Raw genomic sequence first — 20,139 nt, forward strand, 5'->3', positions numbered from 1 at the left:
AAAGGAGATGGATTCCTTCTTCCTTTTCATCAAGATACTTTATCAACAGTTTTTAAGAATATAAAATCTACCAATTCATTTGTATGTCCAACAACAGGACTAATGTAGTAAAAGTCAAGTTACAAGTTTGTTTGATTCCAGTTTTAAACCTTCTAAATATAGGACAACATTGTAATTTAACACCAGTCACATTCAGCATGTGCACTGATTCTGACACAGCAAATTCCAAATCTTGCAACACATGGTGAAAGTTGAAAGCAATTTAGAGGAAATTAAATTCCAAGGAAGAGTACCAACTAGGCCACTCTTGCACTTTCTCGCAGCATTCGTAAAATGTAAAAGGATAATGCTACCTATAGCCTCATCTGTGCATGCCAACATTCAGAATGGATCAGTGATAAGACTGATAAGCTACGGAAGTTCAATAAAAAGGAGAGAAAAATGTTCTACCGTTTCTTCATGATGGACTGATAACTGACTGGTATTTGAATCAGAGAGAACTGAAGCACAGGAGGATCCAAGGCAAGGGTTATAAGCTGGCCCAATAGAAAGTCTGGAAATATTTGGCAAAAACTGCGGGGAGGTTCACCAATTTGCGGAGGGCATTTTTGGCAATTTTGCAGAAAACTGCAGGGAGTTGATTTGTGCTATTGCGGTACATTTTCATAGAATCATAGAATCGTACAGCACAAAAAGAGGCCATTTGGCCCATCGCGTTTGTGCCGGCTCTTTGATTAGAGCAATGTAATGTCAATCTCACTCCCCAGCCCTTTCCCCATAACCCTGCGAACGCATCCTCCTCAAATACCCGTCCATCGCGTTTTTAAAAGTAGTTATCGAATCGGCCTCAACCACCCTTTCAGGCAATGCGTTCCAGATTCGAACAACTCGCTGCGTGAAAAAATTTCTTCTCACCTCCCCTCTGCTTCTTTTAGAGACTATTTTATTGCCCACCTATATTTTTTCACTTTATTGATATAACGAAACATGAGGAAATGACACATATTAGGCAAAAAAATATTAATTGCTTCTTTAGCAAAAACTTTTTTTGGGGGGAGGAGGAACTGCATGCAGCTGCATTTTTCTATTGGCCCAGGTTATAATAATAATTCTTGCATTTGATAAGAGCGCTTTTCATGTCTTCTAGAGGTCTCAAAGCGCTTCACAGAATATGCTATAAAGTAAATTGACTGTATATTTGTGGGCGAAACGTGGCAGCCAATTGCGCACAGCAGTGTCCCACAAAGTCGTGGATTGAAAATTACCAATTTTATTTTTTTTGTTGTGGAGGGATTATTATTAGGTGTGTTATAAATGAGAAAGACTTTGAAAACTAGAACAAATAAATTAGTCAAAACAGTTATTTCTTTGGTTCAAAATGTAACTAGAACAAACCATTGTAATACTGTAAAACATATATATTTTACCAGCATCTTTGTCCTTGGCTTTGTAAACTTGTCCATAAGTGCCTTCACCTATTATTCCAATGATGTCAAATTTGTCCACGCAACGTTTACCCCAATCTATTTCCGTTATTTCAGTTTCACCATGTCGAGGTCCACAGATTCTAAAAACACATTTCAGTCAAACATTAGAAGCTAACCATGAGAAGCAGATCCAGATTAACAGTATCACCATACATGAAATGACACTGCATGGTTTCTAGACCAACTAGTTAAATATTATTTGCCAGATGCAATATAATATATAGTCAAGGTGTAGGGCAGGTAACGTAAATTTTTTATTAATTTGAACCGTATTACCCAATTAAAAATACGCTCCAAAGAATTAAACAAATACACTAGTAATTAATACAAATTTTCAATGAAAGTACAATTTAACTATGCAGATTTGTTCATTACTATTCCTCTCAGCCAACTGCATGACAACCCAGAGAAAACGCCCAAAATAAAATAAAGCCAGCAAGATTTGTAGAATATTTATTTCATGCTGTATTTTCACAGCAAATACAGTACAATAACTTGTGTATATTGCAAGTAAAATTTTGACTGATTCCTACACTGATGCAGTTCTCACACTGCAAGTTATTAGCCTTGAAAACCTTCCTTGGACAACAATCTTTGACCAGGTCTTTAATCAACATCCTCAACCCTACCCCCTTTGATCCATTCAGCTCAATGAATCACATCCTAACAAAGTGAATTAATTATCCAAGATGAAAAATACAGTACAAGTGCAATACAAGTGCTCAAACTAGGCTATTTGAATGCATAGTGTTCAGAAACCATCAGGATAGACTTGTTTGTTGTTGTTCTTTTGGTCAGCTGGGTATCTGACACGTGCAGAAACTCATTCATCATGCTTAAGGGTATCAAAATCAAGCTGAAATTTCCATGCATCCCACCTACACTTGGAAATCGCGGAGATAGATTGGTGGAATGGAATGCACACTCCCTCCATGGAGGGGCTTATCCTACTTACCTAATTCCGGAAATTATTAGGCGCAGGTTGGCAAGAGCTAAGGCTTGGGGACTGCAGAATGTGCGTTGGGGAACCAGATAAAACCACATAGCTTGCCATTGATAGCTCTGCCTGGCAGCTATCCAGCTAGCACCACCCTTCCCATTAGTGCTTTGGCTCGCAGGGTTAGTGCTTTGGTTAGATGGGCAGACTAGTCACTGGGGGCAGGGAGTGGGATGACTCCCTGCCCCTGTGACTGGCCTGCTCTTCCAGGTCCTGCCGATGTGCTGTCATCAGCAGTGCCTTGGAATATCTTAGACCTGCCTGGCTCAGGAACCAGACTACTGAGACTACCACAGAGGGCTGGTTCAATTCTGACATTCCATTGCCAGGCATGTCACCTTGGAGTCAGTTCCGCTCCAAGACCCTGCTTAGACCTGTGTGAGAGATGTGGGATTGAGGTGTGGAAGAAGCTGTCGCAAAGTGCTCTTCTTGGATTAAAGAAACCGTTTGGATGAGAAAACAATCACAATAAATGAACCAAGTGATAATGATATTTGTGGATTGGACTGTGATGCCTAAGTGAAGAATTCAATGATTTGGCATTGCTTTCCCTTTAAAAAGTTCGACTCAGCAATGCAATGACTTCATAGAATCTCATGAAGTCATTGTATTAAGTGACATTGAAGAGTCACACATTCAAAACAATTTTATTTTCATAATTGTCACAACCAAAATAGAAGGGGGGAGCCAAGAGATGAATCAGAATAAACAATTTTAATTTGGGTTCTTGGACACATCCACTAGGCTTCTGATGTCACTGTGCCACTTATGTGGCAAGGGCCCAAGTTTCCTTCCATTCCCTAAACATATCACAAACTCACTCTGTTTGCAACTCTTCCTTCTGATGATAGAAGCAACTCCAAAAAAGGTCGAGGAAACAACAGCCACTTTTCATTACCAGTTGTCTGCAGAGACATGCATGCAACAACTTTCTTGTTCAACCCCCAACTGTCCTTCAAGACCTACTTCTGGGCTCTCACTCACTCAGCTTTTACTCACTTCTCCAACATTGCCTTTCCCCTCAGCCCCTCAAACATACCTTCTTCATGTCCAACCTACAAAATTCGAATGTCTTGCTAGCCAGACTCACCAGCCTCATTCTTTCTCTCTCCCTACACAAGCTTCACACCAACCAGAATTCCACATACAATCCTCTAATGCTGTGACAGCCTATCTATCACCACATCCTCGCTCGGCTTCACTTGCTCCCCGTCCCCAAAATTCAAGATTCGGATCAAATTCAACTTCCTTATCTTCATATTCAAATGCCTCCACAGTCCCACCCCACCTTATTTCTACCACCCCCTTCAACCCCATCACCGAGCCACTCCCTCCGTACAGTAATAATATAATACTTGCATTTGATATAACACTTTTCACGTTTTCTAGACGTCTCAAAGTGCTTCACAGAATATACTGTAAAGTGAATTGACTGCGTTTTTGTGGGCAAAACGTGGCAGCTAATTGTGCACAGCAGTGTCCCACAAACAGTCATGGATTGAAGTGACCAATTTATTATTGATTTTTTTTTTCTTGAGAGATTATCAGACATGTGGAGTAAGGAAACTTGCCCAAGGTTTCGCCCTGCCAGGAATCAAACCCAGATCTCTTGCTTGCGAGGCAAGTGCTCCAACCACTGAGTTACAGGACTCCACACAAATGCTTCATGCACCTTGCATGCTCCATTTCACCATTAGTAGGCGAAATTTCAGCCAATCTGCCCTCTCTCTCTGGAGCTCCAATCAGCAGAGTCCCTCCGCCTCACCCACTCCCTCAACCACATTTTCTATTTTCACTAAGGCAGTATATGGAATCGGACTCTTGTACTTGATGTTTTTGATGAAGCAATAAATCCAATTCCTTACGTTTAGACCTTCTGTTTCTGCCACCATATTTGTTTAATTAAAATGATACACATGACCACACAAGCTTGAAACTACCCACTTTTCCATTTTTTGTAGTTTAATTTAACTGCAAGTCTGCTATTAGTACAGCACTGAGAAAATTAGTATGAAGTCCCAGTGCACAAACATTAGAATTATAGTACATCTTATCCAAACTACAATGCCAATATCAGCGTGTTAATTATTCTAACTTTTGGTACACATTTTGGTGTTAGGTCATTAAATCTCCCATATTGTACAAACACTAAATTTAGCATCAACTAAAAAAATCTTAACTCACTTAGGTCGTTTCTTTAATTGCGGCTGAATGGCCACTTTCTTTTCTTCAGTAGTTTTAGGTGAAGGCAAGTCAGCTCCTGGAAGTTCAGGTGGCAATGGAAGGTCCGTTAGTAAATGCCGAAGCTTTCGTTCAGGTTCCTTCTTTACTCCTTTTGCAACAAAACTGTTTGGGCTGTAATTAAGAAAGCAAATAATTGTAAGACAATGCAACAAATTTTAAGTTGAAGCTGATTTTGTATTTTGACATTCCAGAAGATCAAAGACTCTTCGTAACCACATTCATGATAGCATCTAAACTTTTTCCCTAGATGGTAGCCAATCAGTTATCAACTTTGCATCATTTTGGTCATGAATTCAAATCAAATCTGCAATCTGATATTTGCTTGCCATGTGTTTGTCAGTCAGTCAAACCACTGGAAGGAAGCAGTTAAATTGTAAAGAAAAGCAAGAAAGTACCACTGTAGCTACAGTTCTGATCAGACCTCATTGGTAGTAATGTGTTCAGTCTTCAGCACCCCATCTTAGGAAGTATATACTAGTTTTAGAGCAAGTACAACAGTGATTTATCAGAATGATATCAGGGATGAATGGACTTAGCTATGATGAAGTAAACATGTCAGGTTCCATACAATTCAGGGAGAAATTGATAGGTTAGATTCCCTGTTCCCTGTATGAGAAAAACCAAGAACAAGGTAAAATAATTAAAATCAGAACTAAAACTGGTTAAAAGTAAAGATAGAAAACAATGCTTCCCACAGAGAACTATAAAAATATGGAATTACGCCAGAAGGCCATAGATACAGAATAAATTGAGATGCTTCTGGGGGTGATATTTGGAAACTAAAAGTATTAGGGGATATGGGCAAAGGAGAATAGATATGTTAGATTCAGTGACCAATCAAGATGGGTACATATGTATATATAATATATAAATAAAAAAAATCATCTCGCCTTGGGTCATGTTATCCCCCAATTAAGGTGAAAGGACAGAAAGCATCCAGCTCCCAGGCCTCAGCCTTGTGATTGGCATCAGATTTTCCCTCCTCCTAAGGACCCTCTAAGACCAAAATGTTCTGCATCAAAATTTAAGACTACCAACAGTGAGACCTTGACTTCTCATGGGCCCACCAGTTGCTGGATGACCACACCACCACCAGTATTTAGAACATGACAAATGTGGACTTAGGATCTGAAGCAAAACCATATTGATATCATGCCCTCCAGTTTGACTACTCCCTGAAACATAAAGGCTTCTTCACCATTTCTCACCAACACCAAAACAGGCTTCCTAGACATTTTCTTGTACAAGATGCAAATTTCAAAAAACATTTGTATTTTAAAAAAGTTAAGCAGCATTAATAGTTCAGGAGTAATATATATTATATCAAAAATGTTAGTACCATTAGTTTACTACAAATTGTACTCAATGGAAAGCTCAGAATCCAGAGTTGATAGTGAGATGATTTACTCAAACAATTTTACTGGACCTGTTAATTGACTTGTGTATATGAAATAGAAAATACTACTAAAGATGTAAGACATTAAATGGTCCAGTGACAAAGTACAAGGTGAATACAATTGCATCCTACTGAAAATGTTTCCAATTCTTTGATTTGCTACTTTTTGTTTTTTGGATACAAACAAGATTCACTCACAAAATACTTCACAGTATATCCCAAGTGCTTTGAGATATCCTCCTGACATTAAAGGCACTATATCAAGTTCAATAATTATTATTAAGTCGCAAATCGTAACTAATTGAATAAACACACAATTTGAAAAAAATAGCAATAATACTACCCACCAGATGTGAACAAGATTTATGTGGAAGACTCAAAACAAGCTAATCCGTTTTAATCACCTTACACCAGAAAATAATTTCAAAGGTTTGAACAAAACCAATTGACAGTGCACAAATACAAATCTCAAATTCTGCAACAGCAACAAAGTATAAATAAAAAAGGGATTCAGAAAACCAGGAAGCAATGGGACATACAATAGATCGAATGACCGACTTCAGTCTGGAAAATGTCTACGTAACGCTCAAGCTTCCTGTGTTGGGCTCTCTATAATTTATACCATGACGAGACTATGTCTCATTCAAAAGGGTTTTTATTTTGACTTGACATGACTATACAGTGGAAATATTAATGTGGGAGTTACAAAAATACAGGACAACACAAATAATAAAGAAATAATACTAACCGTTCCTGGGAGCTGTCCGGGAGACACTAAACATTCTCATCTGCCAATAATCCAACTAAACTCTTGTTTGGTTCCTCAAACGTTTTATCCCCCGCTTGCTTAAATTTAGCAATCTTAAATTTAAACCCTTACAACTTCTTTCCTATTGTCACAGCCAGGGGTGTTAATAGCATCACCCTGCTGTGAATGTTAAACCAATTAATTAAACGTACCTCTGTCTCCCTTGGTTTTAAAAAAACTTTCTCAGACCAGCAAGGTGCCAATGCTGTGTCTTTCAATCAAAATTTCTGTACTAAACCATTGTCTTTCTTTCCAGAACACATTAACTCATTAATTTATAATTATATTAATCCTTGCATTTGACACAGAGCTCCACCACATCCTTCAGACCTCTCAAAGCACCCCCAGAATACACCGCAATGTGAACCAACATTCGCCCCTCAGGCAAAACATTTACATCCCAACACCTGATAGCAAGCTGCTTTGTTAGTTTCAGATGGGCTTTCTATAAGTAGTGAAGAATATTTGGGGGAAGGTGAGAGGGAAGAAAGTTAAGATTTTTTTACCACGCGGTTAAAATATGCAAATTTGCAGGACAAGCCCGAGTGCTGACAGCAGTTGTAAACATCCAGTAAACACTGCTTCAGTTGGCAGGGGCACTATACTGTGGATTCCACGATAAAGAAAATGACCAATGAGAGCAAATAAATTATCTTCTGACTGTGTATGGTGAATGATCATGCTTAATATGCTCTTTAACAGGGATTAATTTTTCATCAGAATGGAATAAAAATGATAATAAAAATGTGCAGCACAGACAAGGGTCTCATTAGACACCAGCAACAGGATTATCCATGTACTCACAGAAATCTCTCACCACACTGCTACATTAGGGAACGAGCTCTAGACTTCAAAGAAAGCTTTATTATTATTCATATCACCTTTCCTGAAAACTCTCCTACTCCAAACGTAAACCACTATGTTTTGGGCATTTTCCCATATCCTCATACAGTGTGCTCATTTTAAACTTCTTTTTGAAATATACACACTAGTTTGCAGCCTCCTGGCTATTTTCCTATTCAATTCAAGTATCAGATTCCAAAGGCCATTTGGCTCCTCTGAATGGGGCAAAAGTTCACTGACTGCAGTAAATATTTATAAACACAGGACAATTCTTGCATCACTAGCATGGTCATAGCTGAACTGGAAATAATTGAGGATAACGTAATGGATCGCAGCATTGTTTACTTTTAGGGTCCATTTTACACTTTTCAAACTACTACTTGTGAGAAAATTTCCAATCAAATTAAGGCACCAAGATCGCATTTCAGAAGCTCATCCAGATATCTCATGGTCGAACACATCCAGCCCTTCTAACTTTAGCAAGATAAATAGGGAAGATTATCCCTGCTGGTTGGTGAATCAGAACCAAGGGTGATGCACGTGGGAAATTCTCCTGTCAAAAGCAAAGCCACCATGAAATCTCATAAGATCAACCCATAAATGTCACTTTTAGAATGTCTTCAGAAATTGCTCAAAGTAATGCAAACACACCCATCTCACCCCTCCTGAAGACTTCCCTCTCCTACTGGTCGTTTACCCAAATTGTTACACATATTTGAGCATTCCAATGAGTACCAGAAGACTTTTGCAAATGTGCGTGTGTGTGTGCTGGAGGGGTGGGCTGGGGCGGGTAGGGGGAGAGACGAGAGAGAGGGCAGTAGAATTAAGTTACAACCGACTCCGTTCTATAATAATAATAATAATCCTTGCATTTGATATAGCGCTTTTCACGTCGGGAGGACGTCCCAAAGCGCTTCACAGAACACACTGTAAAGTGAATTGACTGTATATTTGTGGGCGAACGCGGCAGCCAATTGCGCACAGCAATGTCCCACAAACAGCCGTAGATTGAAAATGACCAATTTATTATTGTTTTGGGTTTTGGAGGGATTATTATTAGGCTCTGTGTGGAGTAAGGAAACTTGCCCAAGGTTTCGCCCTCTGCCTGGAATTGAACTCAGGTCTCTCACTTGCAAAGCGAGTGCTCTAACCACTGAGCTACAGGACTCCACAAATGTCTAGTCCTTTGTACACACGTATCCACCCACACCTGACCAGGGATTGCTGAATGGTGATCAAGAACAAAATCACTAATTGTTCAACTCCATAAGATGGGGCTCTTATGTCAGTTGCACCACCACTACTGTTATCCTGGCTATCAGCTAACTCAGTAAGAGTTGAACTCAACTTGGAACTTTCAAAAGCTGGAATCCAATTTGACAGTTTCAGACACTTTCAGTAAGAAAACAAGTGAAAGCAAAAGATTGTAAGTAAATTTCTCAAATGCCTTAGGAGTGCATCTGATGAAGGAAAAGCATAGTTGAATCAATACTCTGTAATGGAACCTATGATCCGACATATGAGACATCAAGGTCTACGGCACTGTTGGTTATTGACTAGCTAACATCAATCAATGCAATTTGAACAGACAAACTGCTGCCAATCCGTACCTTTATCTGACAAATACTGTGTAATATTTCCAGACCCATCCATCCATTCTGAAAACTGGTTTCCAAACGATTAAATTCCAACACGTTTATACCTACTGTAGGACTAAACAAGTTATTCATTGTGATGAATGAACATCCCTTACTTCCCATATAAAATCAGCCACATTTCACCAATCACAGCCCACACTCCGACATGACAAAGTCCGTGTGTTGCTCACTCATGCCAAAAACTATATTCCAGCTTCACATTGTACAATACTGTATTGTGAGGCATTCCAACAAGCATCAGATTTTATTTCAAAGCTATTTTAGCAGTACAATAATCAGATGCTTGGAGATCCAAAACCCTATACCCAGGCATCCAAAAAAGAGTACCATGATCAATCCACATCATGTAGCCTCAGGGAATCTATGCAATTGACCCATTAAAATGAAACAAACTCATTACATCTTTCCACAAGACCAGAAAGCAAGATAGTGCCACAGTACATGCACATAATCACTTCCAGCAAAAACCTCTGAAACAACTTACTTGACAGCAATGGAATAGCCGGCTACTGGTTTTAAGCAATGTAGGATGGCCTATTGGAAACAACAACGAAATTACATTTGTATAGCCCCTTTCACGTCAGGAGGACGCCCAAAGGCGCTGGATAATCATTGTTTCAGACCCGAGCTGTGGGTCGGGAATGGGGGGGGGGGGAGCAGGATGATCAAAAGCAAGGTCGAAGAGGAGGGTCTTGAGATGGGTCTTGAAGGAGGCAAGGAAAGGAGCAAGGCGGAGGGACTGCGGGATGGAGTTCCAGAGGGTAGGTGCAGAATGCCTGCCCGCCAATGGTGGGGCAGGCGAGGCAGGGGACGTGAAGCAGGCCGGAGTCCACTGAGCGGAGGGAGCGAATAGGATAGTAGGGGGTTAGGAGGTTGAGAAGGTAGGAGGGCTCAAGGCCATGAAGGGCTTTGAAGGTGAGGACCAGGATCTTGAACTGTATTCTCTGAGTGATGGGAAGCCAGTGGAATCGGGCAAGAATGGGGGTGATAGGATCACAGAGCCTGGTGTGGGAGAGGACAGCACAGAGCTCTGGATGATCTGCAGCCTATGGAGGGAAGAGTTGGGGAGGCCGATAAGCAAGGAGTTTGCATAATCAAGCCTCAATGTTATGAATACATGTATGAGAGTTTTGGCGGCCTGGGGCGTGAGACAGTGGCGGAGCTGGGCTATGGTGCGGAGGTGGGAAGGCAGAGCAGGTCAAGGTACGGATGTGAGGTAGAAAGCATAGGAAGGTCAAGCAAGACAGAGAGAGGAGTACGTGTTTGAGAGAGAGAGAGAGAGAGAGAGAGTGTGAGAGAACAGAGAGATTGAGAGAGAATGGGGAAGTGTGAGAGAGTGTGATTGAGAGAGCTTGACAGGGGATAGAGTGTGTGTGGGAGAGAGGTGAAGTGAGAGAGAGTAATGGAGAAGACTGGGAGAATGTGTGTGAGAGAAGTGCGGGAAGAGAGTGGTTGAGAGGTGGAGTTTGAGAGGGAAGAGCGACTGTGAGAAGGTGTGAGAAGTTCAGTGAGAATACAACAACGAAATTACATTTATAGAGCCCCTTTCACGTCGGGAGGACGTCCCAAAGTGCTGAACAGTCAGGTGTCGAGGCCCGGGCATGGGAGAAATGTGGTGTAGGGGTGAGGGAAGGCAGAGAGATGGGAGGGTGACCCAAGGCACGATCGAAGAGAAGGGTCTTGAGACCGGCCTTGAAGGAGGCAAGGGAGGAAGAGAGGCGAAGGGACTGTGGGATAGAGTCCCAGAGTGTGGGGGCAGAGAGGCTGAAAGACCAGCCGCCGATGGTAGGGTGGATCGGACGGGAGACATGGAGCAGGCCGGAGCCCGCTGAACGGAGGGAGCGGGCAGGTTGGTAGGGAGTCGGTGGGGAACAATTGAGATAAAGATTGTGTGTGTGCGCACAAGAGTGCGTGGGGGGGGGGGGGGGGAGAGCATCCACCCACTCCCCCTTTCCTAATCAACCGCACAGTTCACTATCTGTAGTGACGGGAGCCGGTGTGTTTGCTTAATTCGCGGTTGGTAAGAGATGCACTGACTTCCTGACAGGTATTATTTCCACTCTCCACGCTGCATCATCCCAACCGACGGCTCCTGCGCTGCCAAAAGAGGATGTTCATCAGAATTTGGAAATGGTCTCAGATCGGATAAAATCACCGGCCGAGATGGATGTGGCCCATGGGCTGCCAGCTGGACCACACTTCCTCAAATAAGGAATCCGTCCCACGGCAGCCAAAAGGTTGGACCACCCTGGTACAGATGTATTCAAGAGGAAACTAGACCTTCACATGAGATAGAGGGGAATAGAAGAACATAGAGGGAATAAAGGAACGTACGGTGACTTATGTGGAGTAAAAACATCATCACCAACTGGTTGAGCCGAAGTAGCCTGTTGCCATGCTGTACATTCTCTGTAAATCTTTGTATAATATAACCAAGTTACAGCAGGTTGTCATATTTAAGTCACATAAACTGCTATAATATACAGGTGCAACACAATTTCCTGTCATCACAAAACCAGCATGTCAAATGATAATGCACCAAATAACTATTTCATCATAGAATATCTGGCATTTTCAAAAGACTGGCCCAACAGAGAGTCCTTTGCGACACTGAGCAAGAAAAGAAACGGTGGCCAGGCATCTTTATATAACTTGTGGTAACGTAGCCCTGAGTCTAGGACTAAATTTACTGTAATCTTAGGCCTGGGAATAACAAAAATCAGAATGGAATAGGGAACTGAGAATAAAAACACAGTAAGCACTTGGTCTAAAACTTCTGCTGGTACTATTTATTTTTGGGATACTTTTAAACTTCATTCTGAAGATACCTAAATGCCAGAGAAAGTATACGTTTGAATATCTCAGATAACTTCCAAGTCTACTTCAAAACTTTATGGAGATTTATGGAATCAGTGAAAAAAGATGTATTCAAACATGTATTCAAAAAGGAAAACAAGATGTTTCAAAAACAGATTAAATTGGCACCACTTCCAGTCTGACTCACATGATGCACTGACTAAAAAAAAATCTATGAATTTTAAACCAACTCTTACCTGCTTGCATCTTCATTATCATTCTTGGACAGCACTGGAGGCAGAGGTAGTGGTGGTAATGTTGATGATAGTGGTGCTAGATTCTTATCTTTCTCCCTTGCAGCTTCATTTGGCACAGCTTGCTTGGTCTTTTCCTTTGATGTTAGCTCTCCTCTTATTGTTGGAGTTTTAGAAGTTTTCTGCCCTAAAGTTGCCTCTGTTGCCTCCTTTTTATCCACAGTGGTGTTGGGTTCTATTTTCACCTCCTGAGTAATTACCTTGGCTTTCGGCTTCTCATTTAACCGGATTTCGGTATCTGTAGGAGACACTCCTATTCGTTCAGACTTGAATTTATTTGTCTCTTTTGTTTGGGATATAGAAGCCGCTATAGTTGTATTGGCATTCGTACTTGTCTTGGCAGTAGTTAAAAGTGCATTAGCATTTTTTGCAGTGTTTTTAGCAGCCTCAACAGCTCTGGCTTTTTTGTGCTTATTTAGCTCAGCAGCAAGGCTACTCTTATAGGTTAAACTGCTTGGTGAAATGCTCGACTTTCGACTGCGAGACCGCGACACCCTGTGCTTGCTGCGAGATCTAGAACGTCTAGAATAATAAGGGCTTCTACTTCGTGATTTCAGCCTCCTAAAAGAGCAAATCAAAAAAGGTCCAAGTAATTATCACAAATATTACAATAAGCATTTAATATGAACTGTAAACAATGAATTTAGAAGGTGATACACCACAACTTAAATGTATACTGGTTTCTGCATCAGTATGGAACGCCTGAAATCCAGTTACTGCACTAGAATATTTTGCCTCCAAGTATAAAACACAAGAAACAAAGATTCCCTGCGTAACCCAACACGACCCTAAATTTTTAAAATTGTATCTCAGCCTCACTCACTAAAGTAATAAAAATTGTAGATGCCTTTAGTTCGGGTCATTTGTTTTTGTTTTAAAAAGAAATAAGCAACAATTCGTTGATATCACAGAAAACGTGTTAAGTCATTAGTTGAGAAGTAAATTTGATTACTGTACTTAAATGTTACACCCAAGTTATAAATAGATCTATTGCTGCAAGCAACGTTGATTGAATTGCAAATGCAGTTCTTTAGAAAGAATTTACAGGGCAATAATTGTCCCAGGGTCCTTTTTTGGGGGTGTGGGGAGAAAGGAGAATTTGCAAAACATAATTTTCCACTCGCACATTATCATCAAACAATTTATCCTGGAAATGCATATATGTGTGGATATCTCACTAGGCTCCGCTGAAATGCTCCCCTCTTGTCAATAGTTTACCAACACCTGATGCCAAAGTTTGCAAATGAATAATGGACTCACTGGGGAGCCTTAGGAAACAGTGATCAAGTACAAACAAGTGAAATGCCTCAAGTAAGTGAGAGGGGAAAGTGTGGAAGTGGATAAATCAGAGGGGGGGGTGTGGGGGGAGAAGAGATAAGAGTACAGCAATGTGGAGAGGTAAAACAGTACAGCAGTCCGGGGAGACGGACAAAAAAAAAGCTGTGTGGAGAAAACTAGAATGGGATGCGAGGAAGTAATTATTATTACTATTATATTTAATAACGTTTATTAATATTAAGTGTAACAGTCAAATACAGGCAATTTACAGTGGCATCAACACCCCCCCACCCACACACACACACATTTTGCTTTCATATTATTGATAAGACAGAGCTCCCCGTCTCACTGTACCTGTGCTCCGGGCTGCGACTGTAAGGGCTGGAGGAGCGGCGTCTGCTGTAACGGTTGGGGGACAGCGCCCCGTACTCATAGGGGCTGTGGTGACGGCCGAAGCTGGGGGAGCGGCGGCGGGAATAGGGGCTGGGGGAGCGGTGGCGGCGGCTGCTGCAGCTGGAGTAGGGGCTGGGCGAGCGGCCTGTGTAGCCGGGGTGCACGCTGGACTCCCGGGAGCCGTAGAAGGGCTTGAAGGCGAAGAGCGGCGGCGGCGGACTGCGGCCGTACACGTCGAAAGCGCCGGGCCGGGGACTGGAGCTGTGACCATGGCCCGGGCCGTAGGCCTGCGGGTAGCAGGAGAGGCCGCCTCCGTATGGGCTGCCGTCTCTGTACAGCGGACTCGGCGACTTCTTCCTGGTGGCGGCCGGGGGAGAGCTGCAGGTGCGGTAGGCCCGTGGGGCCTCGCGCTCGCGGTAAGCCTTGGGCGGCTCTTTGTAAGCGGCGGGCGGCTCCTTCTCGGCCTTGACGCCCGCGCTGCCGCTTTCCCCGCGCTCCTTGCGGTGTGCGCTCCTGCCGGCCTTGGCCTCCTTGTCGGCTCCGGACGCTTCTCGCTGACCGTTGCTGCTGCCGCTCGGCTCCTCGGCGCTGCCCCGGCTCCTGGCCTTGTTTTTACTCCGGTTCTTGGCCTTGCTGTCGGCGCGGGGCCTCGAGCTCTCCCCCGCCCGCTCCCGCCTCCGCCGCTCTTTATCCCGGGCTCGGCTCTGCTCTTTGCCCGCACGGGATGAGAAGCCGCCGCCGGGGGACGCGGGGCTCCGCGAGAATGTCTCCGACTGCGAGCTCACGTCGTCGTATTCGACCAGGGCCCGGGCCGGGTTGCGGCCCAGATTCGACGCCGAGGCTTGGCCGCTTTTCCCGTCGCAGCGCCGCTGGGGTCGGCTCTCGGCCGAGTGCTTCCCCCGGCGTTTCCTGTGTTTGGAAGCCGAGCGGTCCTTGTCCCGGGCCTGCGAGGGCCCCGGGGGGACGCCAAAGCCGCCGCTGTCACCTCCACCGCCGGCAGAGCCGGGTGTCCTGTCGCTCCGGTGCTGCCTCTTGCCGCTGGGGCTGCGACCCCGGCTGCCGCTGAGCGTGTCCGAGCTCGGCATTGACCTCCGCCGCGGCGTCGCCTCAGTCCATCCGCTCGGGTCCGCCGGGCATCCCGGGGCGGGGAGAGGCCTCTGGGGGAGAAAGGAGCGGCGCCGGGAGCTCGTCTGCTCGGGAGGTCCCCCCGCTCTGCGGTCCTGGTGTCAAGAGTGTCCGTGTCCTCGGTGTCTGTCTTCTCGGGGTCACTGGGCAGCACTGCTCATGGCTGCGGAGCCGCCGTGGCCTCTCCTGCTCGCCTTGGCCCGGGGATGAGCTGTGAGTTCTCTCTCTCAGCACCGGCACATCCTGCGTCATAAGCCGGAGTTGAGTGAAATAAAGTGCCGGGGCCTGCGCCGGCTCTGTCTGTCTGTCCGTCTCTCTCTCTCTGGGGGCCGGGCTCCGTCCCCTCTGCCTCTCTCTCTCTCTCTCTCTCTCGCTCGCTCTTCCTCTCAAAATGGCCGCCGCTTCTCCAGCCGGAACCCGCCGCCACCGCGTGTCACGGGTCAAAGGTTCGCTTCCTGGTCTCCCGTCTCCTAGTAACCAGCCCGGCTCCCCCTCCCCCTCCCTGTTCTCCGAAGAAAGCACCGGTGTCGGTGTCATCTCCTCACGTCCCATCCCTGTTCTCCCCGTGGGCGAGCTGAACTGCCTCCAAGGTGCCACGTTTGGCAATGGGGTATCGGAATCGGGCCCACCCTCTGTGGCGGTCGGTCTCGGTAACAATAATAGTCCTCGCGTTTTGATGGAGCGCCTTATTACGTCATCGAGATGTCACAAAGCGCCTCACGGCATACACTGTAAAGTGAATTGACTGTATTTTGTGGGCAAATGTGGCAGCCAGTTTGTGCGCAGCAATGTCCCACAAACGGCCACTGATTGTATTTTAGGGGATTGTTGGTCAGGACACCGGGAGAAACCCCCTTTCACTTTTCGAGTAATGCCATGGGATCTTAAACGTGAACAAGCAGACGAAACACTGTTTAAAGTCTCATCCAAAGGATGGCACCTCCAACAATGCAATTTTTCGCCCAGCACTGTATTGAAGACTGCACTCCATTCTGACTGTGTATTGGAGCTTGTTACTGGCTACTTACATACTCCTCTGTGCCAGGTGGGTCCGCAGTACTCCAGGGCATTGCTCGTGACAGCACAGCCAGGCTGACTCATCAGCAGGACATGAAGGGCAGACCACTGGGGACATGGAATTTCTCCCACTCAGCTCCCATTAAAGGCCCCTGATGTGATAGGTCCTGTATAAATCCAATTTGTTGTTGTTAACCCTGCAAGTCAAAGCACTCCCTTCTTTTCGAATATTGCAGTGGGATCTTTAATATCTATCCAAATAGGTTGACGAAATCTAGGTTTACAGGACAGAGGACTAATTTTTTTTTAAAAAAAACAGCTTGATGCTGTGATGGGGGACTATTCGGTGGGTATTCTGGAAGAATGAGATCAAATGGACCAATTGGCTTTCTTCAACCAAATCAATCATGTGAATATTTTTATCCAAAGGATGGCACCTCTGACATTTGAGCCCCCTCTAGCACTCCATTGTAGTGTTAATAATAATAATCTTTGCATTTGATATAGAGCCTTCTCACATCTTTGAGACGCCTCAAAGCGCTTCACAGAATAAACTAAAGTGACTTGACTATATTTTTGTGGGCTAAATGCTGCAGCCAATTGCGCACAGCAGCATCCCACAAACAGTCGTGAATCAAGTGACCAAATTATTTATTTTGAAGGAATTATTCTCACAAAAACACAATCCGCCAATCGACTCTACCTACTGCTAGATAAACAGAGGCGTGTGGATTAAGGAAACTTGCCCAACGTTTCGCCCTGCCGGGAATTGAACCCAGGTCCTCTCACTTGTGAGGCGAGTGCTCCAACCACTAAGCTACAAGACTTATTGCAGATGACAGCTGAAGAAATCTATCTGGATATGCTAATCTTTGCAAACTTGTTGAGCTCATGTATATTTTTCTCCAGAAATTGACAATAATACTTGGTGTATACACACATCTGATCCGATTCTATGACCATCGGTTCACACTATCATAAAGCTACTGGAGAATGTGATCTTAAAGTCTCAAAATGGGAGTTGAATACATAACTTACCATGGAATAAGAGGTTTGTTGGAATTGAGTTGGCTCCAAGGTTACATGTTTGCCAACAGAATATTGGTATCAACTTAATCCTATATGGCATTACCCCAACGAATACTTTTGGGGCTCCAAGTCTTGCTCTGCCAACTTACACTTAATACTCTTTGAAATTCCATAAGCAGGATATGTCTCTCTGGGGAGAGAATGCACATTCTATTCCAGACACTGGGAAATTTCGATGTGTAGGTGAAATACAAATGTGGAACTTTTAGTCTGGTTTGGATATTCTTAAGCATGGTAATGAGTTTCTGCATGTATCAGACCAAACATCAAATCATCACTGTCTGTACAGGAGTGTGTTATTGGCTTCTTATTTTATTTCTGTTCATATTTGTTTGTTGAAAGTTTCTCACTTCCTCATTGTGTATAGGAGTGGGTTACCAGTCTTTCAATTCCTCTATATGTTCATCAGAGTTTGTTATTCAGTTGCTCTCTGTGTGTGGTGCTTTTTACTGGCTCCTCACATACTTCTATCTGTATAAGAGTTTATTTTCAGCTTCCTCAATACTTAACTGATGTTGGGTATAAAGAACATTACTCATAATTATTCCTAACCCTTGCATTTCATCCCAGGCACATTTGTTTTTCCAGCACACAAATTTGCTGTATTTTCATGTACCTAAAATAAAGGTTTGACTTAATTACTGGAGCTTATTCTAAAATAACAAGTGAATAAACGCTTGTAAATATTTAACTTTGAAACACTATTATGCAGACACAAAGTATCAACCAGTAGAAACTGTCAAATATTCAATGACAATGGGAAATGGGCAAAACTGAAGAATTACGGAGCAATCCAAAAAATATGCAGCAGTCCACAAACTAAGCATGTGCAGTATTTTTACCTTTGTGTGTTCAACGTTCTGAAAGAGTTCCATTTCTGGGTATGTTCCAGTATATAGATTAAAATTGCTTCAGTCCCTTACCAGTTAACATGATTTCGAATCCTGAAAATGCAAAGCTTCATTTATTACTAGAAGTGAAAACGATTCACTGTTACATGGAGATACTTTAATGTTTGAGTGACTTATATTGAAACGATTTTTGGTCAGCTGGGTGATAGATGCGGAAACTCATCATCATTATAGGATAACATTGCAAGGTTAACAGGAGTCCAGTGTTCCCAGTCTGCTCTTCCAACTCCTGCTAATGAGCCAGGCTGGATGCTCTGTACTTTGAAGCCAATTCATCTTCACCCCCCCACCCCGATTAGTTGTTGTGTGTTACCTCTGAATACACAGTCACTTTACACTTATAGATACTTTCTAAAAAACACTCTGAAGCACTTTTGAGACATTGCAATGCAAGGGTTAGGAATAATAAGCAAGGTTTTTTAGCCCCAATCTCAGGAGAGCATGTCATACTACAGTTTGATTTTTCTCAACATGCTCTACGGTGTTTGATGGGTCTCTTATTATTGCATATTATAAAACAGAAAACAAAAGCAATAAAAAGCAAAGGAAAACATGACAACCATTTCCAGAGGGGTTTGCTGACTGGGGCTTTAAGCAAATGATAGAGATTTATGGAGGAAAACTAAGTTCACCAACAGTGGGCGAGTCTACACTTTTCTGAAACTAAAACAAAATTGGAACTTTATAATCCACTTAGGAAGTTTTAAAGTACATAGAAGAACAGGACATTTTCTGAAGAGCAAGCAACTTGTGAAAGAAAGAATAGTACTAAAAATCTGAGTAACTTAAAGGCAAAGGTGGCACTTTGACTCCAGTGATAAGGGAGCATGAAGGGGCTAGAGTGAAGAGAGCGGCTACAGTGAACAGAAGCCAACAAAGGAGGAAAGAGGTGAAGGAGAAGGTGTGGAAGAGACTTGAGGATGTACATGAACCTTTGAGAACTGTTTTTAACATAGACGTAACTATTTAACAGGTCAATTTGCACAACCATTGATGGGTTTTAGAGGTTGTGAATGGGAAGTGTGTGGGTAATTGCTCTCTCCTTAATCTTCTTAATTCTTTACCTGGTAAGTGGGTTTGATTCCCCGATGGAGAGAAACTGTAGGCAAGGTTTCCTACTCCACGTCTTTCCCTAGCAGTCAGTAGGAACGCGGTTGTTAGTCGATTAGCGGATTGCTTTCTGGTGGTAATAATCCCTTAAAAAAAATTTGATCACTCAATCCACGACTGTTTGTGGGACACTGCTGTGCACAATTGGCTGCCGTATTTCACCCACAAAATTCTGAATAAATTACAGTCTACAGTCAATTCACTTTACAGTATATTATGTGAAGCGCTTTGAGACATCTTGAAGATGTGATAATGTACTATATCAAATGCAAGGATTATTATTATCTGGCATCATATTTTTATTGACAAAATTAAAAACTAGAGATTTCTTGCATTTTTTTGGGGTATCGGTCCGAAAAACATAGACAACCAAGGGGGGAAATATGACCCCCCCAAAACAGTGACAATTAAGCGGCTGCTATTTCTTTCAAACCTAATATGAAGGTCAAGTTTGCAGTGCTTCTGAACAGGATTTCTTGATTAGGAAATCCATATGTCCTTGACACAGACCTTCAGATGATGCTCCAATGCATTCTTTTATCAGAATAAGGCTCTATATAAATACAGTGATCACCCTTTACATTATATCCTGTGAAGGACTTTGAGACCCCCCCTCCCCCAACTTGAAAGCTGCTATACCAAATTTAAGTGGCAAACAATCCTCCAGATCAAT

General features: G+C 43.2%; 1 protein-coding gene across 1 annotated transcript in view; it reads right to left on the reverse strand.

Moving 5' to 3' along the window:
* cdk13 (cyclin-dependent kinase 13) overlaps positions 1-15,299 on the reverse strand; it is a 42,116-nt gene extending 26,817 nt beyond the window's left edge. Inside the window, exons 1-4 of the mRNA XM_007898185.2 lie at positions 14,176-15,299; positions 12,487-13,104; positions 4,669-4,839; positions 1,428-1,567 (exon numbers count right to left, since the gene is read on the reverse strand). Coding sequence (XP_007896376.2) covers positions 1,428-1,567; positions 4,669-4,839; positions 12,487-13,104; positions 14,176-15,299 — 2,053 coding nt within the window. The remainder of the gene's footprint in view (positions 1-1,427; positions 1,568-4,668; positions 4,840-12,486; positions 13,105-14,175) is intronic.
* Between the last annotated feature and the right edge of the window lie 4,840 nt (positions 15,300-20,139).

The sequence above is a fragment of the Callorhinchus milii genome, unplaced genomic scaffold (assembly GCF_018977255.1).
Source record: "Callorhinchus milii isolate IMCB2004 unplaced genomic scaffold, IMCB_Cmil_1.0 Scaffold2, whole genome shotgun sequence".
In the NCBI taxonomy this organism is placed as follows: Eukaryota; Metazoa; Chordata; class Chondrichthyes; order Chimaeriformes; family Callorhinchidae; genus Callorhinchus; species Callorhinchus milii.